The sequence below is a fragment of the Exophiala aquamarina genome (genome assembly GCF_000709125.1).
Source record: "Exophiala aquamarina CBS 119918 chromosome Unknown aczIA-supercont1.22, whole genome shotgun sequence".
Classification (NCBI taxonomy): Eukaryota; Fungi; Ascomycota; class Eurotiomycetes; order Chaetothyriales; family Herpotrichiellaceae; genus Exophiala; species Exophiala aquamarina.
Window position 1 is genome coordinate 275,160 of NW_013550566.1, and position 17,550 is coordinate 292,709.

Genomic DNA, 17,550 nt, shown 5'->3' on the forward strand with positions numbered 1-17,550 from the left:
TGTGCACTTGGAGCTTTGTCAACCAAGGATGTCGAGAGCACGTCTGCATTGGTCATCAAGTCGATCGTGTCACCTGGCCGGAGGTCAACCTTGCCGAAGGACGAGCGAGAAATTGGCGGAAGGGCACCTGTTTTTGTGCTAGAGTAATCGACGACGGGGTGGTGAGAATGGTCAGCTGGACGAGGCGGGAGACTGCCACTGATTCTGGACACAAATACCCTGTGCAGATGAATCAGCGAATGTCAATGAGCAGACGGCGGCCCTGGCGGCATCACATACCTGTTCAAGGGGTCACTATGTAGCCGACAGGCGATCGGCAATCACGTTAGGTGAGAGTCAGCCTGGCTGAAACCACGGCTTTCTTGTGCCTCTGGGCCATGACAGGTATGATTCAGTACCCGGGCAATTCCATATTGGTGTGAAATTCAAAGCGGGATTGGCTCCGCGCTCTGCAGATGCGAGTAATGCAGCTTCAATCCCTGTCCATCGTGTCATCATCCCTATCCCTATCCACATCCCTATCCCTCCTTCTCTCTCTATCGCGACTGCGGCTACGGCTCTTGGACTTGCTGCGGCTGCGACTTCTAGCTGTCGCTGCCCGACCACCACCCCTCCGCTCACTCGCTTTGCCTCCACGGCCAGCTTTGCTGTCGCCTTTGGCTACTGGCGGGCGCACAAAAGCGTAATCGACTGAGATAGTCTGATCAAGGAGTTTGGACCCGTTCAGCGCTTTGATGGTCGCGGAGGCTTCGACCTGGGTGGGGTACTCGATGAGAACGTAGCCCTGAACATGTAGACAAAATGATCTTGTCAGCTTCCTTTCCGATTGGGCTCACAGGCTTGTTATGTAACATCTTCCCCTCCCTGGCCGCGTAGTACCAGGGGTCTGGGCTTGTTGTCTTTACTCACCTTGACATACCCCGTCCGCCGGTCCAAATTGAGGTGCAGGTTCTTGATCTCGCCGTACTCGGCAAACAGGTCCGTGATGTCTTCCTCTGTAGCCTCTTCGTGGATATTGGTCGCGATCACGATCCAGCCTTCGATACTGCGTACGGCGACGGCAGACTGCGTGGTACGCGCCTCGCTTCCCGTCGTCCCCCCGCCGGATGCAACTTGCTTGTCGGTGTCGGTAATCGAGGAGGCTCCGTTTTGCGATGCCTCTGCTGCGGCGGGAGCATCGATTTCCATTTCGGTGGACATCGTGCAATGGTTTGTAGGAGAGGAGGGAGGAACCTCTGGTGAGACCGGGCGAAGGTAAGTATCGAAGCAGCAGAGATTTGTGGGTGAGGGAAGGCTGAAGAACTGGCTTCAGGCTCAGCTCTGCCAATTCCTCGTGCAGAGAGAAGCGCAGGACCGCAGTCGAGTAGGATCAGGTAGATTCAGGACCACCGCTTCACAAGCCTCGTGCTATACTAGTAGCAGCAAGTATTTGGGGTCGGGGTAGGCAGGTTGTCGAGTTGAAAGGAGGGACACTGGGCTGTGCAGCTGTTGAGAAATGGAGAACAGACGACATTGTTGGAAGTCTTGGCAGCTCCGATGCTATGAAACGTGCGACAAGCTGCAGATCACGTGTAGCACATCCTGGTACTTACTAATTAAGAAATATCTCATCGGCGCTTTTGTGAGGGGAGCCAAAACACGCTAGCCGTCTGTCAAGACGCGTCCTAGTCGGTAAAGCGGCCTCATAAACAGTACCAACTCTCTAATTATTACTAAGGGGTACATACCTAGGCAGGGAGTACCTCGTACACAAACAATATATTTACATCCTACTAAATCAATAGTGTCACTTGAGCTATTTGAGGCCTCACTTGTTGCTCACATGAGAGCCACGTCTCTCTAGAAGCCCTTGATTGTAGTCTAGGTACCATCAGTTCGCTCACCCAACCACCTGGTACGCGACTTCGAGTTGTCAACTCGGACAGCGTGTGTAGACTACCGAGCCCTTGAATTACCTGCACATGGCCGAATTCGCTTGCTCCCTGATGATATCAATAGAACCCTTCCCTCCGTATTCTGTTGGCAGGAACTCCTGCGTCTATCAGACCTGCTTGCGCTGCATCTCCGAAGCCTCCAGGACCGCAGATCAAAGCATTTCTTCCATCCGCCACTCCTGCCCAATATCCGGACTGAATCCGGCCTTTGTGAGTCACCACCTGGACCCCTATATCTTCCATGTCTCGAGATGACTTATCTTCCTGACTGGAAAACAAATCAATCTGGACATGCACATTTGGTGGTAAGCCGGCGAGCGACCTGATGAGGAGTTTCAAAGCGATGTCCGGTTCCCTGGAGGCCAGAGCAAGGACTACATCTGTCTGTTCTGCACCATCTTTCCGGTCTACTAGGGCCTTAAACATGGCCAGAAAAGGTGTCAAGCCAATCCCTCCAGCAACCCAGAGCATGCGGGCTGGCTCCTGACCTACACAAAATCCCCCGGTTATACCGACAACTTCAGCAATAATGCCGCTATTCAAGGCTTGCGCTGCGCCTTGACGCGATTTGCTTCTCAAAAGCTGAAAGAGTCTACCCGTCACCGCCCCATTGTTCATCTCACGCATTGTCAACTCAAACCAAGTTGTGCTTTGATTTTCATGCGCACTGGAGACAGTCCACGTTCGAACCCGATCATCGTTGAGCGATTCCGGCTTGCCATCTGCCATGTGTCGATACACTGGAGGACCGATCCAATCCATAAAGTCAAGCACGATAGCCTGTCCGGGCTGGATGATGAGACCTGTCGAACCGTTCTTGGGAAGAACTTTAAATCTCAGTGTAGCAATGTCGTCTGCATACTGCAAGGCACTGACAAGTTGGACTTTGTATCCGCCAGACGTACCTGCAAGTCCTGCTTCTTCCTCACAAAGGTATTTGACTTTTGGGCTGTAAGGGCTCCGCTCAACCTCGGTCCCTGGCTCCTGGCGAACCGGCAATGCATCACGCACGAGGGTAAATCCTGTAGTTTCCATCAAAGTTATTGAGGGCTGTCGCGTCATGATCTTGAACGCAGGATCTCCGACAAGAACTTGCGCTTGACCGGTAAGGTACAGCACTTCGCCAGTTGTGAAGGACACGATCGTCAATCCTACTAAACCAGCAGACTCGACGTTGCCTAAGCTCATCAGGAATCGGTTTCCAGAGTAGTCCGGGAGAACTACAGTTCGGCCATCTGAAGGTCGGACGCGGGTGAACCCCGGTAGTCCGCTGCGAGCATTCATCCCAGCGTGTGAAGGATATCTTTTTGCAGTGGACGACTCGGATTCGTATATGGAGGCAATAAACACGGTGTCGGCATCGGTGATGAGTTCCACCACCCTGGGAGGCAAGCGCTCTCCAGCCTCCATGTTCGATCTGTGAAATACAATCGAGGGCCTTCTGTTCTGGCACGGAATGAATCGGCGAATATTGATGTATTTAGGGCAGTTTCTATTCCGGATCACCAACGATCATGATGGTCAGCCTCAATTGCACCTTGAATCCAGGTTCCAGGCGTGCAAAACATACCCCAGAGCCTCCTGAATCTCCAAGTCCAACTGAAATTGCAGGTCTGAGCGAGGTACTACGCCTCTGATGCGCCCGGCAAATTTGTTTCGCCTTCTCGTGGGAAACTCAATTCCCAAACCTGCAGTGAGGAAGTTTTCTAGTGCCAGTCCATCTCGAGATTTGGAATTGATCCATCTTCGGATCGTGTCTAGGAGAGGGTCTCCAGGCCACAGCTGAGTGTCTACTACCAGTGTTTTAGTGTCGGGACTGGTCACGAAACCGATTTCGCCAGTGGCTCCGGCAACTATCGATCCCCAAGGCCGTCCGAGGCCATCGACCGTGGTGACTGGGATAAAGGGAAGATTTAAGGTATGGAAGATTCGGTGCTGTTCGCGCATGAAGTTCTCCGTCAATCTCCAGTGCTCGCTGACCGCATCTGAGAAGCCATATTTCTGCTGCACCGCTACTTCGCCAGGATGCCAACCTTGCAGTGCAGCTGTCATGTTGATAGAGGATTCAGAAAGGAACGGGCGATAATGGACGAGTTTCTCCACAAAAAGACAGGCGCCCTCATATGAAGGACAGAGAGCCAGAGCATATTGACTTTTATGCTTGGTTGGCATCCGCTTAGTCAGTGACAAATTCGAGCATATGCCGAGCGTTATGACTACCTAGGTAGGTACTTCTCAGAGTCAGCTTACACATGACAGGCTCGGTAAAAAGATAGCCTGCCCCTCTCCATGCTGTAATCAGAAAGTACTCCCGCATGCGCTATTGTTGTCACGCTGGAGATAGCCAGCAAGTCAACGTTTATGTCAATGTTAGATAACACCGAGATGTCATGCAAACGCCATGGACAGAACGATTGATCTCGCGTATCTCAATCATGGTCCAGGATATCGGCTCATGATGAATGTTGAGATTCTTGGAGGCGCTCGATGAGAACAGATGATTATTAATGTGCGACACCATCTCAAGACACCCAGCAAGAGTTCAAACATCTGTATGACTCAGGCTCCTTTCCCCATAGTATATGATGCCGTTAGCCTTTGCGCAGCGGCACAAAAACATGGGTTTCCGAGACAGGGAGCTACCATGCTCGCGATCTTCAGCTTTTCTGTGGCTTTTGGACCTGAGCAATATCCCGACACCATTGGCCAGAACCGGGACAGCCAAACCGCCCAAGGCTTGGTGTGCATGTGGTCCATCAACTGGCCCCACAAGAGATGGAATTTCCACGTTCCCTCCAGGACTTCCCATGGGATGCCTTTCTCGTTCACTTGAACAGCCTACAATGCTTCAGCTGTCAGCTAAATATGCGCAGAAGACTGCCAAAGCATCTTTCCAACAAGAGCTTTCTTGTCGGCGATGCACAACACTTAGGGTCTAGCGACGAGAACGAGGCTTTCCTGCAACGTCGAGTGATTGGGATCATCGTTGCATTCTCTAGCATTTCCGCCGAGCCCTGACACAGAATGGACGCAGAACATGGAGTTATCCTGGACGGTGCGGCCACTGGCGCCTGTCACTCCAACGGGGTATCGAACGCTGCACAAGACAAGAGACCTGCGCTGGTAACCCGAAGGAAACGTGATCCCATGATTTCAGGCATGTTGAGTTGGAGGCCTGGGCCAGCGCCATCCTGGAACAGACGGTCTACTCAGCTAGATCGTGGATGCCGGCAGCCTCACACAGCCTTTCAACAAGCGATAGCAGAGCTCAAGCTATTATCAAACCAGGTTCCTGCAAGCCTACATATCAGACCCTCACTGAATCAATGTAAGCTGGGTGCTTATCGCAACCCGACATCCTAGTTCAGTTTTGTCGACCGTACTCCTGACTAAAATTCCAACAGGGTTCGCGGCAAATGCCTCTTTCACGATTCCAGCATATTTCATGCTAGATGCCGGCAGCCCCTATGCAATATCCTTTTTCTCGATCCTCGATTTCAAGGACATCTACCATGCGGTGCTAGGGATGCTTCTAAGCTGGCTGCATGGTGAATTTCCCAAGCAGTACCCGTTGTCCGCGGCACGCTTCCATCAAACAAAAGCTATACCTATCCTTCGGCAGAGGCTCGTCCAAGGCATGCACAATGATGAAACTTACGTCATCATGCTATGTGCGATGCAAACAGATGTAAGAAGCACGAAACCCCATGCTCCTTGTTGCTGCAACTTTTCTGACCAAAAAACACAAAGGCGCTGCTAGGCGACAGGACAGCTCTCGCTATGCATCGGCGAGGCCTTGAAGCGCTCTCACAAATGATGACCGGTCGCCTGGACGAGTATTGCACGTCAATCAAACCTAAGTAAGTCAAGAAAATCACCAATTCGTAATCGGATTGATAATAACGAGCTAGGGTTGATTTCTTCGTCACAGAGGCTACCAAGTCTCCTCCTCCTTCTCCTGGCAGCGAAGATCCTAGCCATCTTCTGGAACGGCTTTATTACCCGACCGCACCATATCCTGACCAAGTGATGCAGACGATATGCTCCCTTCCAGCAGGCCTGCGAGACCTAGCGCTCCAGCCCAATGGAATGAGCCTCGAGATGATCAACTGGTGGGCCGCTCTCCTACAGTGGCTGGCCCAAGTCAACTCTGGCTCGCCATTCGACTCGGATTTCTTCGACATGCATTCCTCCTACACCCAACTGTGGCACATACTCGAACGCCTCGATCCCCACTCCGCATCTCTCGAGCGCTGCAGCTGCATCGGAATATACCTCCACATGGCAAGCCTATACTACCGGCACCTCGTCTACACCTCAGCCGTATTCATCACCTTACGCGCCGAGGCAACAGACACCGTGCGACGATACCACCCTCGAAACCCCGCCGAGCGTGACTTCCTCATCTTCCACGGTGTCAAGATCTTCAAGCATTGGCGGACGACTGGTCCGGAAGTGCCGCCCGAGGGCGTGGCATTGCTCACAAACCTGAAGCGGAGGTTCCCGGAGGTAAGGCAGTGGGATGCGCTGTTGGTAGTTCTAAATAAGTTTCCCTTCTTTGGCCCAGATATCCATGAGTGGAAGGACGTCTGGATGCAGGCGTCCATGTAGGTTGTCAATCTGATAGAGCAGTGTGGCTACATCAACATCTCCATTGTTATTGTCGTGCCAGCTACAGAGTTGGTCTGCCTGGCTCTCAACTGTGGACCATTGAAATCTGGAGCAGCAAGGACTAGGTAGGCAGTGATAGTAGCTCAGGATCGATCGATGTAGAGAGCAGGACCAGCCATCGTTCATGGGAAGACGATCCTGAGGAACTGGCCTCCTGTTCGGGCTTTTTAGGCAGACACGCGAAATAGCATGGCAGAGAACGAATCTAGAGCTTTTCTAATATCAAGGATAAGAAGACACCTAGACAATTGGCTGTCCATGACTCATGTACATAGTTCACATATCGAAAGGATGAGTTTTCCCTATTGTTTTACATATAGCCATGTTTACATTTGCAAGTTTACATGGTGATGGAATAAATTTGTTCGTTTCCCGGGATGCCACCTCCACCTCAGGTCATTCGGCCCAACTTCCTCAAGGATCGTTCCTCGACTAGTTGGCCGACTGTGGGAATGGAGTGCCTAGGCAAATAAGGGTTCTTCTTGTGTGTCCACCATCTATGATTGTGGTATATGGACTTGTATACCTTGGGACTTGTCACTGGCCTGATCTAGGTCGAGATGGATGGTTGCTTGACGATATCTTCGGTGAACGCTTCGAACAATCAGTATGACCTATGGACGGTGCTGTCCGGATCTCATCACTGCGGACAATGCGACTGGACCACGTGGTCGTGCGTGCCTATAGGAGGCTTTGTTATTAACAGTGATAGTATGAAAAGTAGGGAGAGCGTTTTTGTTCACGGATGTTTTCTGGCCGAAGCAAACGCCTCTCTGACCCGAGGTAAACTTGTACTGGAACCTGCTGTGTTCTTACTACATCACATCTGTTTCATTCCCTACTCTGTAGACTGAACATTCATCTTCGGGGACTTGTTTGTTTGGTTGCTCTACGCTTACATGGAGAAGAAAAGCTTCCAGCCACACGAAAAACCAACAGACACACAAACACACACAGACAGCAAGACTCAGAAAAGCACCCCTTTTTCATGAAATGTTTTCCACCCGTTCTTCTCTAGAGTTCACACAACCATCTTGAGGGAGACATTACTGGCCAATTGTAGACACACCCACTGTTGAGATGTAGTTGGCAACAGTGCTGATATGTAGAAAGGTTGGAGGATCCCCTCCCCGATTACAGACCGCCGCTGGTGAGGTGAGCGATTCCGAGCCACTGTATTTCTCCGGTTGAGGCTTGCTAAAGCGGTCTAGCTGCCGATATCCAAGCTCGCCAATCCGAAAAGGTCGAACTGGAGGCAGGGTCGAGTGCGCCATGGCGATCAGAAAAAGAGATAAGCTATGAGGAAGCTGAGCAGGCATAAGCCAGCGACAATCTGTAGAGGCACTCCGGATTCGTTGCTCTGTTGCACGATAGTCTGGACCTTCTCATTTGCCTCGGCGGCTTTTCGTTGGCGGAATTGCGGGTCTTGCACCTGGTTGCTGAGTTTTTGGATCTGGGCCTTTGCAGCTGCCAGTTGTTCCTTGAGTTCCTCATTGGAGACAGGCAAAGCATTGGAGACGGCGGCGGCGGCGGTGGTCAGGCCAGTGGCCTCGGAAGAACTGGCGACAGCAGATTTGGCGGACTCAGCGGCGCTGGAAGATCCTCTGCCAGGGGTAGAAGCGGCAGCAGCTGGAGAACCGAACTGTGGGGAAGGGGAGGAGTATGCTGGTGGCTGTTCATCGTGGGAGGAAGAAACACCGTTGGGAGTGGCGGCGGTCGCAGGCAGGAAGTTGACGCGGATCTTGCGCTCTTGAATGGATTGTTTGGCAGTCTTCTCAACGGTTTGCCAGAGAGTCGTCACGTTGGGATCCTGGTCGGAAGACGTGAGGACAGACTGGACGAGGAACTTGTCGCGGCATTTGGCGTCGAGAGGAGGCTCTTCTTTCATCGCTTGCAGGAGAACTGAGACTGGTCAGCAGCTGAAGGTGGTGACTGGTAGTTCGTGGTTTGTATTGAGCAATCAATGGCCAGGACAGCGGAAGACTGACCTTGAACCTCAACAGAGTCATTGGGTTGGATGATGCCAGAATTCGGTCGCACACAGTATCTTTGGAACAGTCAGCGGTGCACGAAGTGGGATGAGGGATTGATGGGAGCATACTGTTTAGGAGCCGTGGTCTTGACCTGTTCGACAAGTTGGTTAGTGGTTGGGTCTGGTTGGTGTGCAATTCAGCGGGGGAGTGGGAGATGTTTACCTTGAAAGCGACCGGGGCAGAGTTGGGATTGGCGAGTTTGAGAGTCTCGGTGACCTCGCGATCAAAGGGGCCTATACAAGTGTCAGTATCCTCTGCGCAGGGGTGACTATGGCGGCGGGAGCCAGTGGTGGTAGAGGTGCGGGAACGAAGTACTGACGTCTGAAGCCCAATTCGGCTGGAATGAGTTCAACGGACATGGCGATGGCCGTGAGTTGGGATGGGTGTTGATGGAAAACTGAACAGGAGCAGCGAACGGAGAGGGCGATGGCGGGAACAGCGTGAGGTTGTGAAAAGTAGTCAGTGGCGGCGATGTTGGGTAATTGATGGTACTGGAGGTGGGAGTGGGTGAGTTGAGACAACTTGGACTTTGAAGTTGAAGTGTCCGCTTGGGATTGTTCAGCAGTGCCGCACCCGAGCAGAAGCACCGGCACTGGGCATGGGCAGTCTGGCACCCACGGGCCCCTCCGCCACAATAATCATCACTTAATCGATCAATCAGATCCCAGCAGGCAAACCGACCATCCAGGAGCCTGGCACAGCGTGGGTGACAGAGTATGTCCTTCTGATTATTCAGATGATTATTACCTGGGTTTAACTAGCTGCCTTGGAGTTCGGGGGAGGGAGATTAGGGGAGAGGGGGCCTGGGCGAGTGCTCGAGGGGCCCCTTCGCGCCTGGAGGCAGTGGTGGCAGTGGTGGCAGTGGAGGCACCTTGAACGGTGTGGCGGGCTACTAGTGTTCCTCCGTACAGAATGCGCTGCCGAATACAATGCTCCGCCGTAGCTAAGCTGTTAGTCATCGGTGCCTGGCAAGTGCCTTCTCGCCCACAAAGCCTTGGCAGGAAATGCAGGCAATGACGCCAACTGCAACTCAACTCCGAGAAAGTGTCCCGCGGTCAGTGTACGTTTATGTACAGTTGCCATACCAAACCCCAAACGCCGACCTCGCCCTCGCCCTCAACTTCACAATCGCCCCTTCGACTTGGTCATTTTTCTCTCTCGCTTCACCCAGTCCCCTCGTCATAGATCCTTCTCTTCTCTCTAAAATAGAACCTTCTCTCCCCCTCTTTGGAAAACCTCCTCTTCCGTCTGACACCACTAGGACTACCGCTGCCTTCCCACTAGACAAGTGCCTACAGCCAGGATGGCACCTTCAGATCTCGACCAACTGCTCATGATGGGGTTTGACAAAGCGCGAAGCGAACTAGCTCTCGCGAAGTCCGGAGGCTGCAAGTCACTCCTCTCCAACAGCCAGCGCTCAAAGGTTTGCTGACCGAGTTGAGCAGTGACAGACGCCATCGACTGGCTCGATGCCAATGCCGACAAATCCATTGACGATATAAAGGCCGAAGACCAAGCCCAGACTGCAGCCAAAGCTGCCGAAGCCGAAGCACAGGCCAAAAGCCTGGTCTGCAACGAGTGTGGCAAGAAGTTTCGAGGAACCGCCCAAGCGGAATTCCATGCCTCCAAATCTGGCCACACCGACTTTGCAGAGTCCGTCGAAGAGATTGCCCCTCTGACCGAGGAAGAAAAGCAGGCGAAACTCGCCGAGCTACGCGACAAGCTGGCTGCCAAGCGGCAAGTACAAACAGACCAAGACAAGGTCGATCAGAAGCGGAATGAACAAATTAACCGGAAGAAGACCAAGGAGACTGAGGACATGAAAGAACAGCTCAAGGTCAAGGAACAGATCAAGGAGGCAGAGAAGAAGAGGGCAGAGAAGCAAGCCGACATCGAGGCCAAGAAGCGAATCCAAGCTAAGATTGCGGCGGACAAGGAAGAACGACGACTCAAAGCTGAACGTGAGAAGGCCGAGAGAGCAGGAGTAGCCCCGCCAGCAGTCCCGCCAGCCACGGTGGCTGCGGCGCCAGCTGCATCGGCATCCAAACCCGCGTCGGAGTACAAAGAGACCAGGCTGCGGCTGCAGACGGAAGGCGGCAACATCGTGAAGACATTCCCGGTAGAGACAACCTTGTTTGAAGTGGCAGCGGCAGTGGGAGATGAGACAGGGAGAGACGTGGAGAGCTTCACCCAGAATTTTCCCAGGAAAGTGTTCAACCAGGAGTTCTTTGGAGAGACATTAAAGGACCTGAAGCTAGTGCCCAGTGCCAGCTTGATTGTGAAGTAGGTCGGCCCTTTTCTCGATTGTCCATAACACAAATGCGCTGATCTTCTGGCGATGGAGTCCTGGGTCATGGGAAGGGGTAGCATTTCATTTCATTGAACAAGAAATGGTTCGAATTCCGGCAACGGATGAATTAAACCAAACCAAATGGAGTTGAATTGAGCTGACGTTAAGCGTGTAAAAGGAACTATCCATTGCCCTGGTAGATAGGGAATTTTGGGAGGGACAGCCCTGGATCTATTGTCTACTGTAGATACGAGTACGAGGACTTCCATACGGAGTATGTCTGTGTGTACTACGAGTGCTATACATACTCGGAGGGACCCAAGGCTCCACGTGTTTTTAGCTTTGACACGTGCCATGACCGGTTGGAAAAACAAGCAGGCGCGAAGAGTACGAGAAGAGCCCCTGGCCCTGCCTCTGCGGCCCTGGCTGGACGCCATCCCCTGCAGGCTGCAGTCTGCGTCTTGGGATAAAATCCAATTCGAACTTCGACTTCCCTTGCCCCACCAGAATGGCCTGATATTTTGCCATCTCTGCCATTGCTATTGCCATTGCCATTGCCATTGATGTATCCGTGTACCTCCTACGACTACGACCTAGGCACTCCGTACTTGTTCACAGCATCACCATAAATACAATGCTGGTCATTGTGCTCCGCAACAACTCTTCCTGATCAATACCGCCTATCTCACTCATCCTTACCCGTTCAAGCATGTCAACGGCCACCGAAATTCGCTCCGTCACTCGGAGTCGACAGACACTCCAGTCTCCCGCTCAAGCAGCCGTTGAAACCTGGCCGGAGAAGGAAAAAGACGGCCAGAGAGCTGAATCTCAATTGCCTGAGGACAAGTTCTTCTGGACATACACCGAAGAGCCTCACCGCACCAGACGCCAGGCCATCATCAAAGCACACAGGGACATCCTGAAGCTGTGTGGCCCTGAGCCTCTGACAATCTACACTGTCACCTTGGTAGTGCTGCTGCAGGTCACCTGTGCTTTATTGCTCAAGGACTCGCCTGTATTGTCCTGGCCATTCTTCCTGACTGCTTATATTATTGGAGCCACAGCCAACCAAAACCTCTTTCTGGCCATCCATGAAATCAGCCACAACCTTGCCTTTCGCACCCCCATCTACAACCGTCTATTTGCCGTCTTTGCCAATCTCCCTATCGGTCTGCCCTACTCTGCAGGCTTCCGCCAATACCACCTTACTCATCATAAATCTTTGGGTGTCGACGGACTAGATACAGATCTCCCCACCGCTCTGGAGGCCGTCTTTCTCGACTCTGTGTTTGGAAAGGCCTTTTTCTGCACCTTCCAATTGATTTTCTACGCCATCCGGCCCATGATGGTCTATCAGATCCCCTTTGGGTCGATCCATTATTGCAACATAGCCGCCCAAGTTATTTTCGACTATCTGATTGTCAGGTTCCTTGGACCAAAAGCACTGGTGTATCTCCTCCTCAGTTCTTTCCTGGCGGGATCTATACATCCATGTGCTGCACACTTTATTTCCGAGCATTATGTCTTTGCCAAATCTACTCTCCCAAACGGGAAGATGCCCAGAGATATACCGATTCCCGAAACGTATTCTTACTATGGTATTCTGAACATCCTCACCTACAATGTCGGCTACCACAATGAACACCATGACTTCCCTGCCATTCCTTGGACCAAACTTCCTCAAGTCTATGAGATAGCCCGGGAGTTCTACGAGCCTCTGCCGTGTCACAGAAGCTGGCCGTTGGTACTGTGGCAGTTCATCACCGACAATGAGGTGGGCTTGTGGTGTCGGGTGAAAAGGGCTGAAGGCGGTCGAATGGTTGGCGGCTGGCAAGACGGTGAAGTACAGAGTTAAATGCATCGTATCCATCATATGCATCGTATACAGAGATAACTAGGTAATATCCTCGAGTGAACGGAATTATAGACACAGTACGACTCCTCCAGCTATATTGCTATATCATGTGCAATTCGTGTCGTGCCTGCATCTTGACGTACCTGCCTCAAGACCCAACGCACATTTCTTCGTCACTGTCACTTGATTTCTGCCATTCCTCTCCCTCTCTCGCATTGCCACTTACTGATGCCCCTCATCCACATCCTCATCCACCCTGCGCTTTTGGCAAAACATGCCGCCAGCGAGATCCAGGCGAATGATCCGTGGCTCTTCCCAGACCGAGACCCCATCTTCTTGGAGTACGTCCCATCGTCGCTCAGAGAATCCTCGACCAAATCGATCTCCGCGATCCTCTGCTTCTGACCCAGCCCATTCTCGAAATGGGCTCCCTCGACCCAACATCGTCTCCGTACAAGACGCGAATGAGGACTTCATGGAACAGATCATTGTTGCAGTCGACATGAGGGACACGGGCACCGTGGGCTGTGCCTATTACATCGCAAGCGAGGAACGCCTCTTGTGCATGGAAGAAATAAATGGTGGAGGCGTTGATGTGGTCGAAAAGTGTATGTTTCCCCGGCTTCCCATGCCAATACTCATCTCCGACAGTGAAGATTGACCTGCAGCCTACCACCCTCCTCTTGTCTACGCGCTCGGATTCTGCCCTCAATCAGATCAACGGACACCCGAGACAACGCCACTCGTCCCTGGTCAAGAACGGTGGGTCTGGCTCCTGCACACCGTTTGTATTTTGACAAATTCTAGATGATGGCCACAATCCGCTGCCTTACGATTTGGAGATCCGACCTTCGGCTGAGTTTGAATTCAACAGTGCATTGAATAGACTGCTCGCCCTGCAGTTCACCCTGGATCCGGGGAAGAATGTTCAATTTCTGGTTCCTGGGCCACCTGCCTCATACGACCAAGATTTGTTGCCAGAGGACCTGGGCTTATCGACACGAAAAGGACGATTTCTCCAGTTATCCTCATATCTCAATCTGGACAATAGGATCAGCCTCGGATGTGCTGGGGCCATTGCCGGTCATTTGCAAAGAAAACGAGCTTCAGAATTCTTGCCTGATGATCCCAATGCAAATCTAGTGTGGCGGGTCACTGCCCTGGACATGTTCAGTTTGAAAGACACCATGATGATCAATGCAGACTCTCTCGCGTCCCTTCAGATCCTCCAAGGAGAGTCCCACCCCAAAACCTTCAATCAAGGTCCTGGCACATCGGGTACCAAGGAGTCTTTATCGCTATTTGGTCTCTTCCAAAACCATGCACGTACCTCTCAAGGTAAAGCTGCTCTCCGTCGCAGCTTTCTGCGCCCAACTCTCAACGTGGATGAAATTCAGGGTCGCCTTGACTTCATCTCCGTCTTTGTTCGCCCGGATAACCAGACCAACTGCCAGAAACTCAGTAAAAGCCTGAGCAAAGTGAAAAACATGCGAACGACGATCGTCTTGCTCCACAAAGGCATCGATGGCGGAAGGCAGAAGCAAAGTACTTTCAAAGGTGGTGTCTGGTCATCCCTGATAGAATTCTGCTACCACGCAATAGATGTCGTAGAGACGCTTGGTGAGGTCCTTGGTGCATCGCAATTGCCTATCTGTGCGCGTGTGTTCGACACCCTCGACCGCTTTCACATGCAGCGAATCGGCCACATCATCTTTGAAACTGTCGACCTCGAATCTTCAGCTGATCAGCACCGCACTGTGGTCAAGAGAGGTGTCAATGACCAGCTTGACGAGGTTAAGAATGTCTATGACGGGATGGACGACATGCTCTCGCGGAAAGCCATCGAGATTGCTAGCCTGTTGCCCCTTGGAGTGAACATTGCTCTCAATGTTATCTACTTCCCGCACCTTGGATTCCACCTGACGGTGCCGCTTGATAAAATCACGGGGCAAGCGGTCTATGATGGGGCGGACCTTGGCTGGGAGTGTATGTTCACCACAACGAACCAGGTTTACTTTAAGGACAGCAACACTCACGAGATGGACCACGACCTCGGTGATCTTTATGCCGTCATTTGCGATTACGAGATCGAGATAGCGCATGATCTTGCACAAGATATCTTGGCGCATGAAAAGTTACTTATCACAGTATCGGATCTCTGTGGCGAGTTGGACTGTTTGTTGGCGCTAGCACATGCGGCCCGTCAATACAAATTGACGCGACCACAGATCACGGAAGAGAACATTATTGAAATCAAAGGTGGCCGACATCTCCTGCATGAGATGAGTGTTCCAGCCTTTGTGACAAATGACACGCTCTTGGTGGGAGGCGGATGCGGAGAAGATGACGCCGGCAGTAGTGCGGCTTCATCGAAAACAGGGCCGAGTATGATCCTACTGACAGGGCCGAACTACTCGGGGAAATCAGTCTACCAAAAACAGGTTGCCCTTGTGGTCTACATGGCCCATGTAGGCAGCTATGTGCCAGCTGCATGTGCAACCATAGGCATCACAGACAAGATCCTGACCCGCATTGCCAGCCGCGAGACGGTCTCCAAGGTCCAGTCGGCATTCATGATTGACATCCAACAGACTGCCATCGCACTAAGCTCATGTACGCGGCGAAGTCTTGTGGTCATTGACGAGTTTGGCAAAGGAACGGACACTTGCGATGGTGCTGGCCTTGCGGCAGGGCTGTTCTGTCATCTGCTTTCGCTAGGTCCTGACGCTCCCAAGACTGTCGCTGCAACGCACTTCCATGAGATCTTTGATCTGGGACTGTTTGACAGGTTTGCTAATGTTGCCTTCGCGCACATGGAAGTCCGTGTAAGTAAACAAGGTGATGGATACACTGCTGGGAAGCACGATGTTGAGGTAGCATATCTCTATAATCTTCATGCGGGCAAGAGTGACCTTTCTTACGGCGCGCAATGCGCAGCGTTGAATGGAGTGCCCGTGGAAGTGGTGGAGAGGGCAGCTCAACTGGCTAGGATGTCGGGGAGGGGTGAGGACCTGGTAACGACGTGTTCGACGTTATCAGAACGCGACGGCGAGGAATTATGGGATGCCGAGTCAGCAGCCCGAAAATTCTTAAGCATGAGGTTTGACGAGAAAATGGTCGAGGTTGAGCTCATGGGTGCTCTCGACTCCATGCTTGGACCTGTTGATGAAGAACCCGATGAACTTTCTGTCCTTGCGTCTTGATCGCTCGGGCATCTTGCTGCTCAGTTCGTACTCGCCGGGACAGTGGACTTGAGGCCTCTCTGCTTACCCCAGGCCTTGCATTTCCAAATGAGATCGGGAACGGCAAATATAACCACAATTGAGCCAAGCCAATTCCAGAAAATGTCCAGAAAGCCTCCCCGCGCACTGCCACCCATACCCGCACCCTTCATCAGATGCCCCAAAAAGGTCGTTGTGACCATATAGTCGCCCGCCTCTAATCGCTTCAATGTAATCTTGGCTACATCGTCGGGCGTCTGTGGTTTGTCATCCTCCTCCAGCTTCACCGTGAGCTGTGGCTTGAGCCTGTTCTCGTTCTCGAGCCCAGGCGTAACAATCCCCATAGGGAACACTATGTGAACATTAATGTCAGCGTCCGGCGCTGGTCCCTTCCCCTGCCTCGACCCATTGTAAACCGCCACCTCTTGATTCAAGCCATCGACCATCGCACGCATCGCAGCCTTTGCCGGCGAATACGGTGAGTAGCCTGCCACAGGCACGAACGCGAGGGTGCTGCATGTGAACACAATATGGCGCGGTGGAAACGGCTTTCCGCTGGTCTTGCTACCATCATTCGAGGATAAGGATGGTTCCTTCCACAAATTCAGCACCGCATGCGCCATATACGCACTTGACCAATATATCGTGTCCATCTGGCCACGCAGTGTATCGATGCTCGCGTCAGCTAAGAACGCTGGGTGGCAGCTACCGGCGCAGCAGAACACGAGATCCGGGGCCCGGCCCTGGTTCCAACTCGTCACTTGCTTCAGGATCTCTGGTGCTGAGTCGGGAGAGCGCAGGTCGAATGACAGGTTGAGAAACTTCTGCTCCGCCGGCCTCGCAGCAGCGGCCTGAATCTCCTGCTGTGCATTGTCTAGCTTCTCGATATCCTGCGCCACGATCACAACATTCGCGCCCTTCGCTGAGAGAGCTCGCGCGAGAGAAAAACCCAGCCCCTGTGAACCCCCAGTGACGATGGCGGTCAACCCTGCCACGGGGAAATGGTTTTTTCGGGATTTCCAGAGCATGAGGAATAGGTACCGACTGATGACGATGACGACGAAGGAGATGGTGTATAGAATGTATGGGTTTCGGAGGGTGAGAAGGCGGAAGAATTGCATTGCGGTGCGAGGAAAGGAAATAACAGCGGTCCGTGGTGATTTATGGGTGTACAGGGACAGGGAAGGGGGCAGGGCAGGATAGAGTAGGCTGCAGTGGAGTTTTGATTGCTCTTTGTCTTCAATCGGGTAGGCTACTTGAAGTCCATGATTGTTGACATTACTGTATGGACTTTGGAGTTTGGAGGCCTTAGGTGAGATTGCAATTGGAACTGATCGCTAATGGGGTCCCCGAATACACCGTACTTGGCATAGCGATGGTTGATATTCGGATAATTTCTTGCCTCGGATCGGAATAAACGCCCACCGAAACCTCTTGGTGCGTCATTGCACTTGGCCGGGAATCACGTGCCTCCGATTTTCTGAAAAAAGTATTTTGGAGCCCTTGCGGAGGTGGGAAGTCCAGATTCCAGATTCTAGACTCACTC

At 52.4% G+C, this 17,550-nt stretch overlaps 7 protein-coding genes across 7 annotated transcripts; 3 read left to right on the forward strand and 4 right to left on the reverse strand.

Annotated features, from left to right (window-relative positions):
- Positions 1-472: 472 nt before the first annotated feature.
- On the reverse strand, positions 473-1,200 carry A1O9_12324 (uncharacterized protein; the record flags this gene model as incomplete). The annotated part of the gene is made up of 2 exons (XM_013398825.1): positions 473-784; positions 910-1,200. The coding sequence occupies 2 exons, from the start codon at positions 1,198-1,200 to the stop codon at positions 473-475; spliced, it is 603 nt and encodes a 200-aa protein (XP_013254279.1).
- Positions 1,201-1,991: 791 nt separating this feature from the next.
- A1O9_12325 (uncharacterized protein) lies at positions 1,992-3,986 on the reverse strand (the record flags this gene model as incomplete). The annotated part of the gene is made up of 2 exons (XM_013398826.1): positions 1,992-3,426; positions 3,505-3,986. The coding sequence occupies 2 exons, from the start codon at positions 3,984-3,986 to the stop codon at positions 1,992-1,994; spliced, it is 1,917 nt and encodes a 638-aa protein (XP_013254280.1).
- Positions 3,987-7,884: 3,898 nt separating this feature from the next.
- On the reverse strand, positions 7,885-8,997 carry A1O9_12326 (uncharacterized protein; the record flags this gene model as incomplete). Its single annotated transcript, XM_013398827.1, has 5 exons — positions 7,885-8,507; positions 8,594-8,652; positions 8,707-8,729; positions 8,801-8,871; positions 8,958-8,997. The coding sequence occupies 5 exons, from the start codon at positions 8,995-8,997 to the stop codon at positions 7,885-7,887; spliced, it is 816 nt and encodes a 271-aa protein (XP_013254281.1).
- A 944-nt stretch (positions 8,998-9,941) lies between these two features.
- Positions 9,942-10,925, forward strand: A1O9_12327 (uncharacterized protein; the record flags this gene model as incomplete). Its single annotated transcript, XM_013398828.1, has 2 exons — positions 9,942-10,061; positions 10,143-10,925. 2 exons carry the CDS (start codon positions 9,942-9,944, stop codon positions 10,923-10,925), a joined length of 903 nt encoding a protein of 300 aa, XP_013254282.1.
- A 712-nt stretch (positions 10,926-11,637) lies between these two features.
- On the forward strand, positions 11,638-12,783 carry A1O9_12328 (sphingolipid delta-4 desaturase; the record flags this gene model as incomplete). The annotated part of the gene is made up of 1 exon (XM_013398829.1): positions 11,638-12,783. The coding sequence occupies one exon, from the start codon at positions 11,638-11,640 to the stop codon at positions 12,781-12,783; it is 1,146 nt and encodes a 381-aa protein (XP_013254283.1).
- Positions 12,784-13,057: 274 nt separating this feature from the next.
- A1O9_12329 (uncharacterized protein) lies at positions 13,058-15,986 on the forward strand (the record flags this gene model as incomplete). Its single annotated transcript, XM_013398830.1, has 3 exons — positions 13,058-13,391; positions 13,435-13,545; positions 13,591-15,986. 3 exons carry the CDS (start codon positions 13,058-13,060, stop codon positions 15,984-15,986), a joined length of 2,841 nt encoding a protein of 946 aa, XP_013254284.1.
- A 20-nt stretch (positions 15,987-16,006) lies between these two features.
- On the reverse strand, positions 16,007-17,125 carry A1O9_12330 (uncharacterized protein; the record flags this gene model as incomplete). The annotated part of the gene is made up of 1 exon (XM_013398831.1): positions 16,007-17,125. The coding sequence occupies one exon, from the start codon at positions 17,123-17,125 to the stop codon at positions 16,007-16,009; it is 1,119 nt and encodes a 372-aa protein (XP_013254285.1).
- Positions 17,126-17,550: the final 425 nt, after the last annotated feature.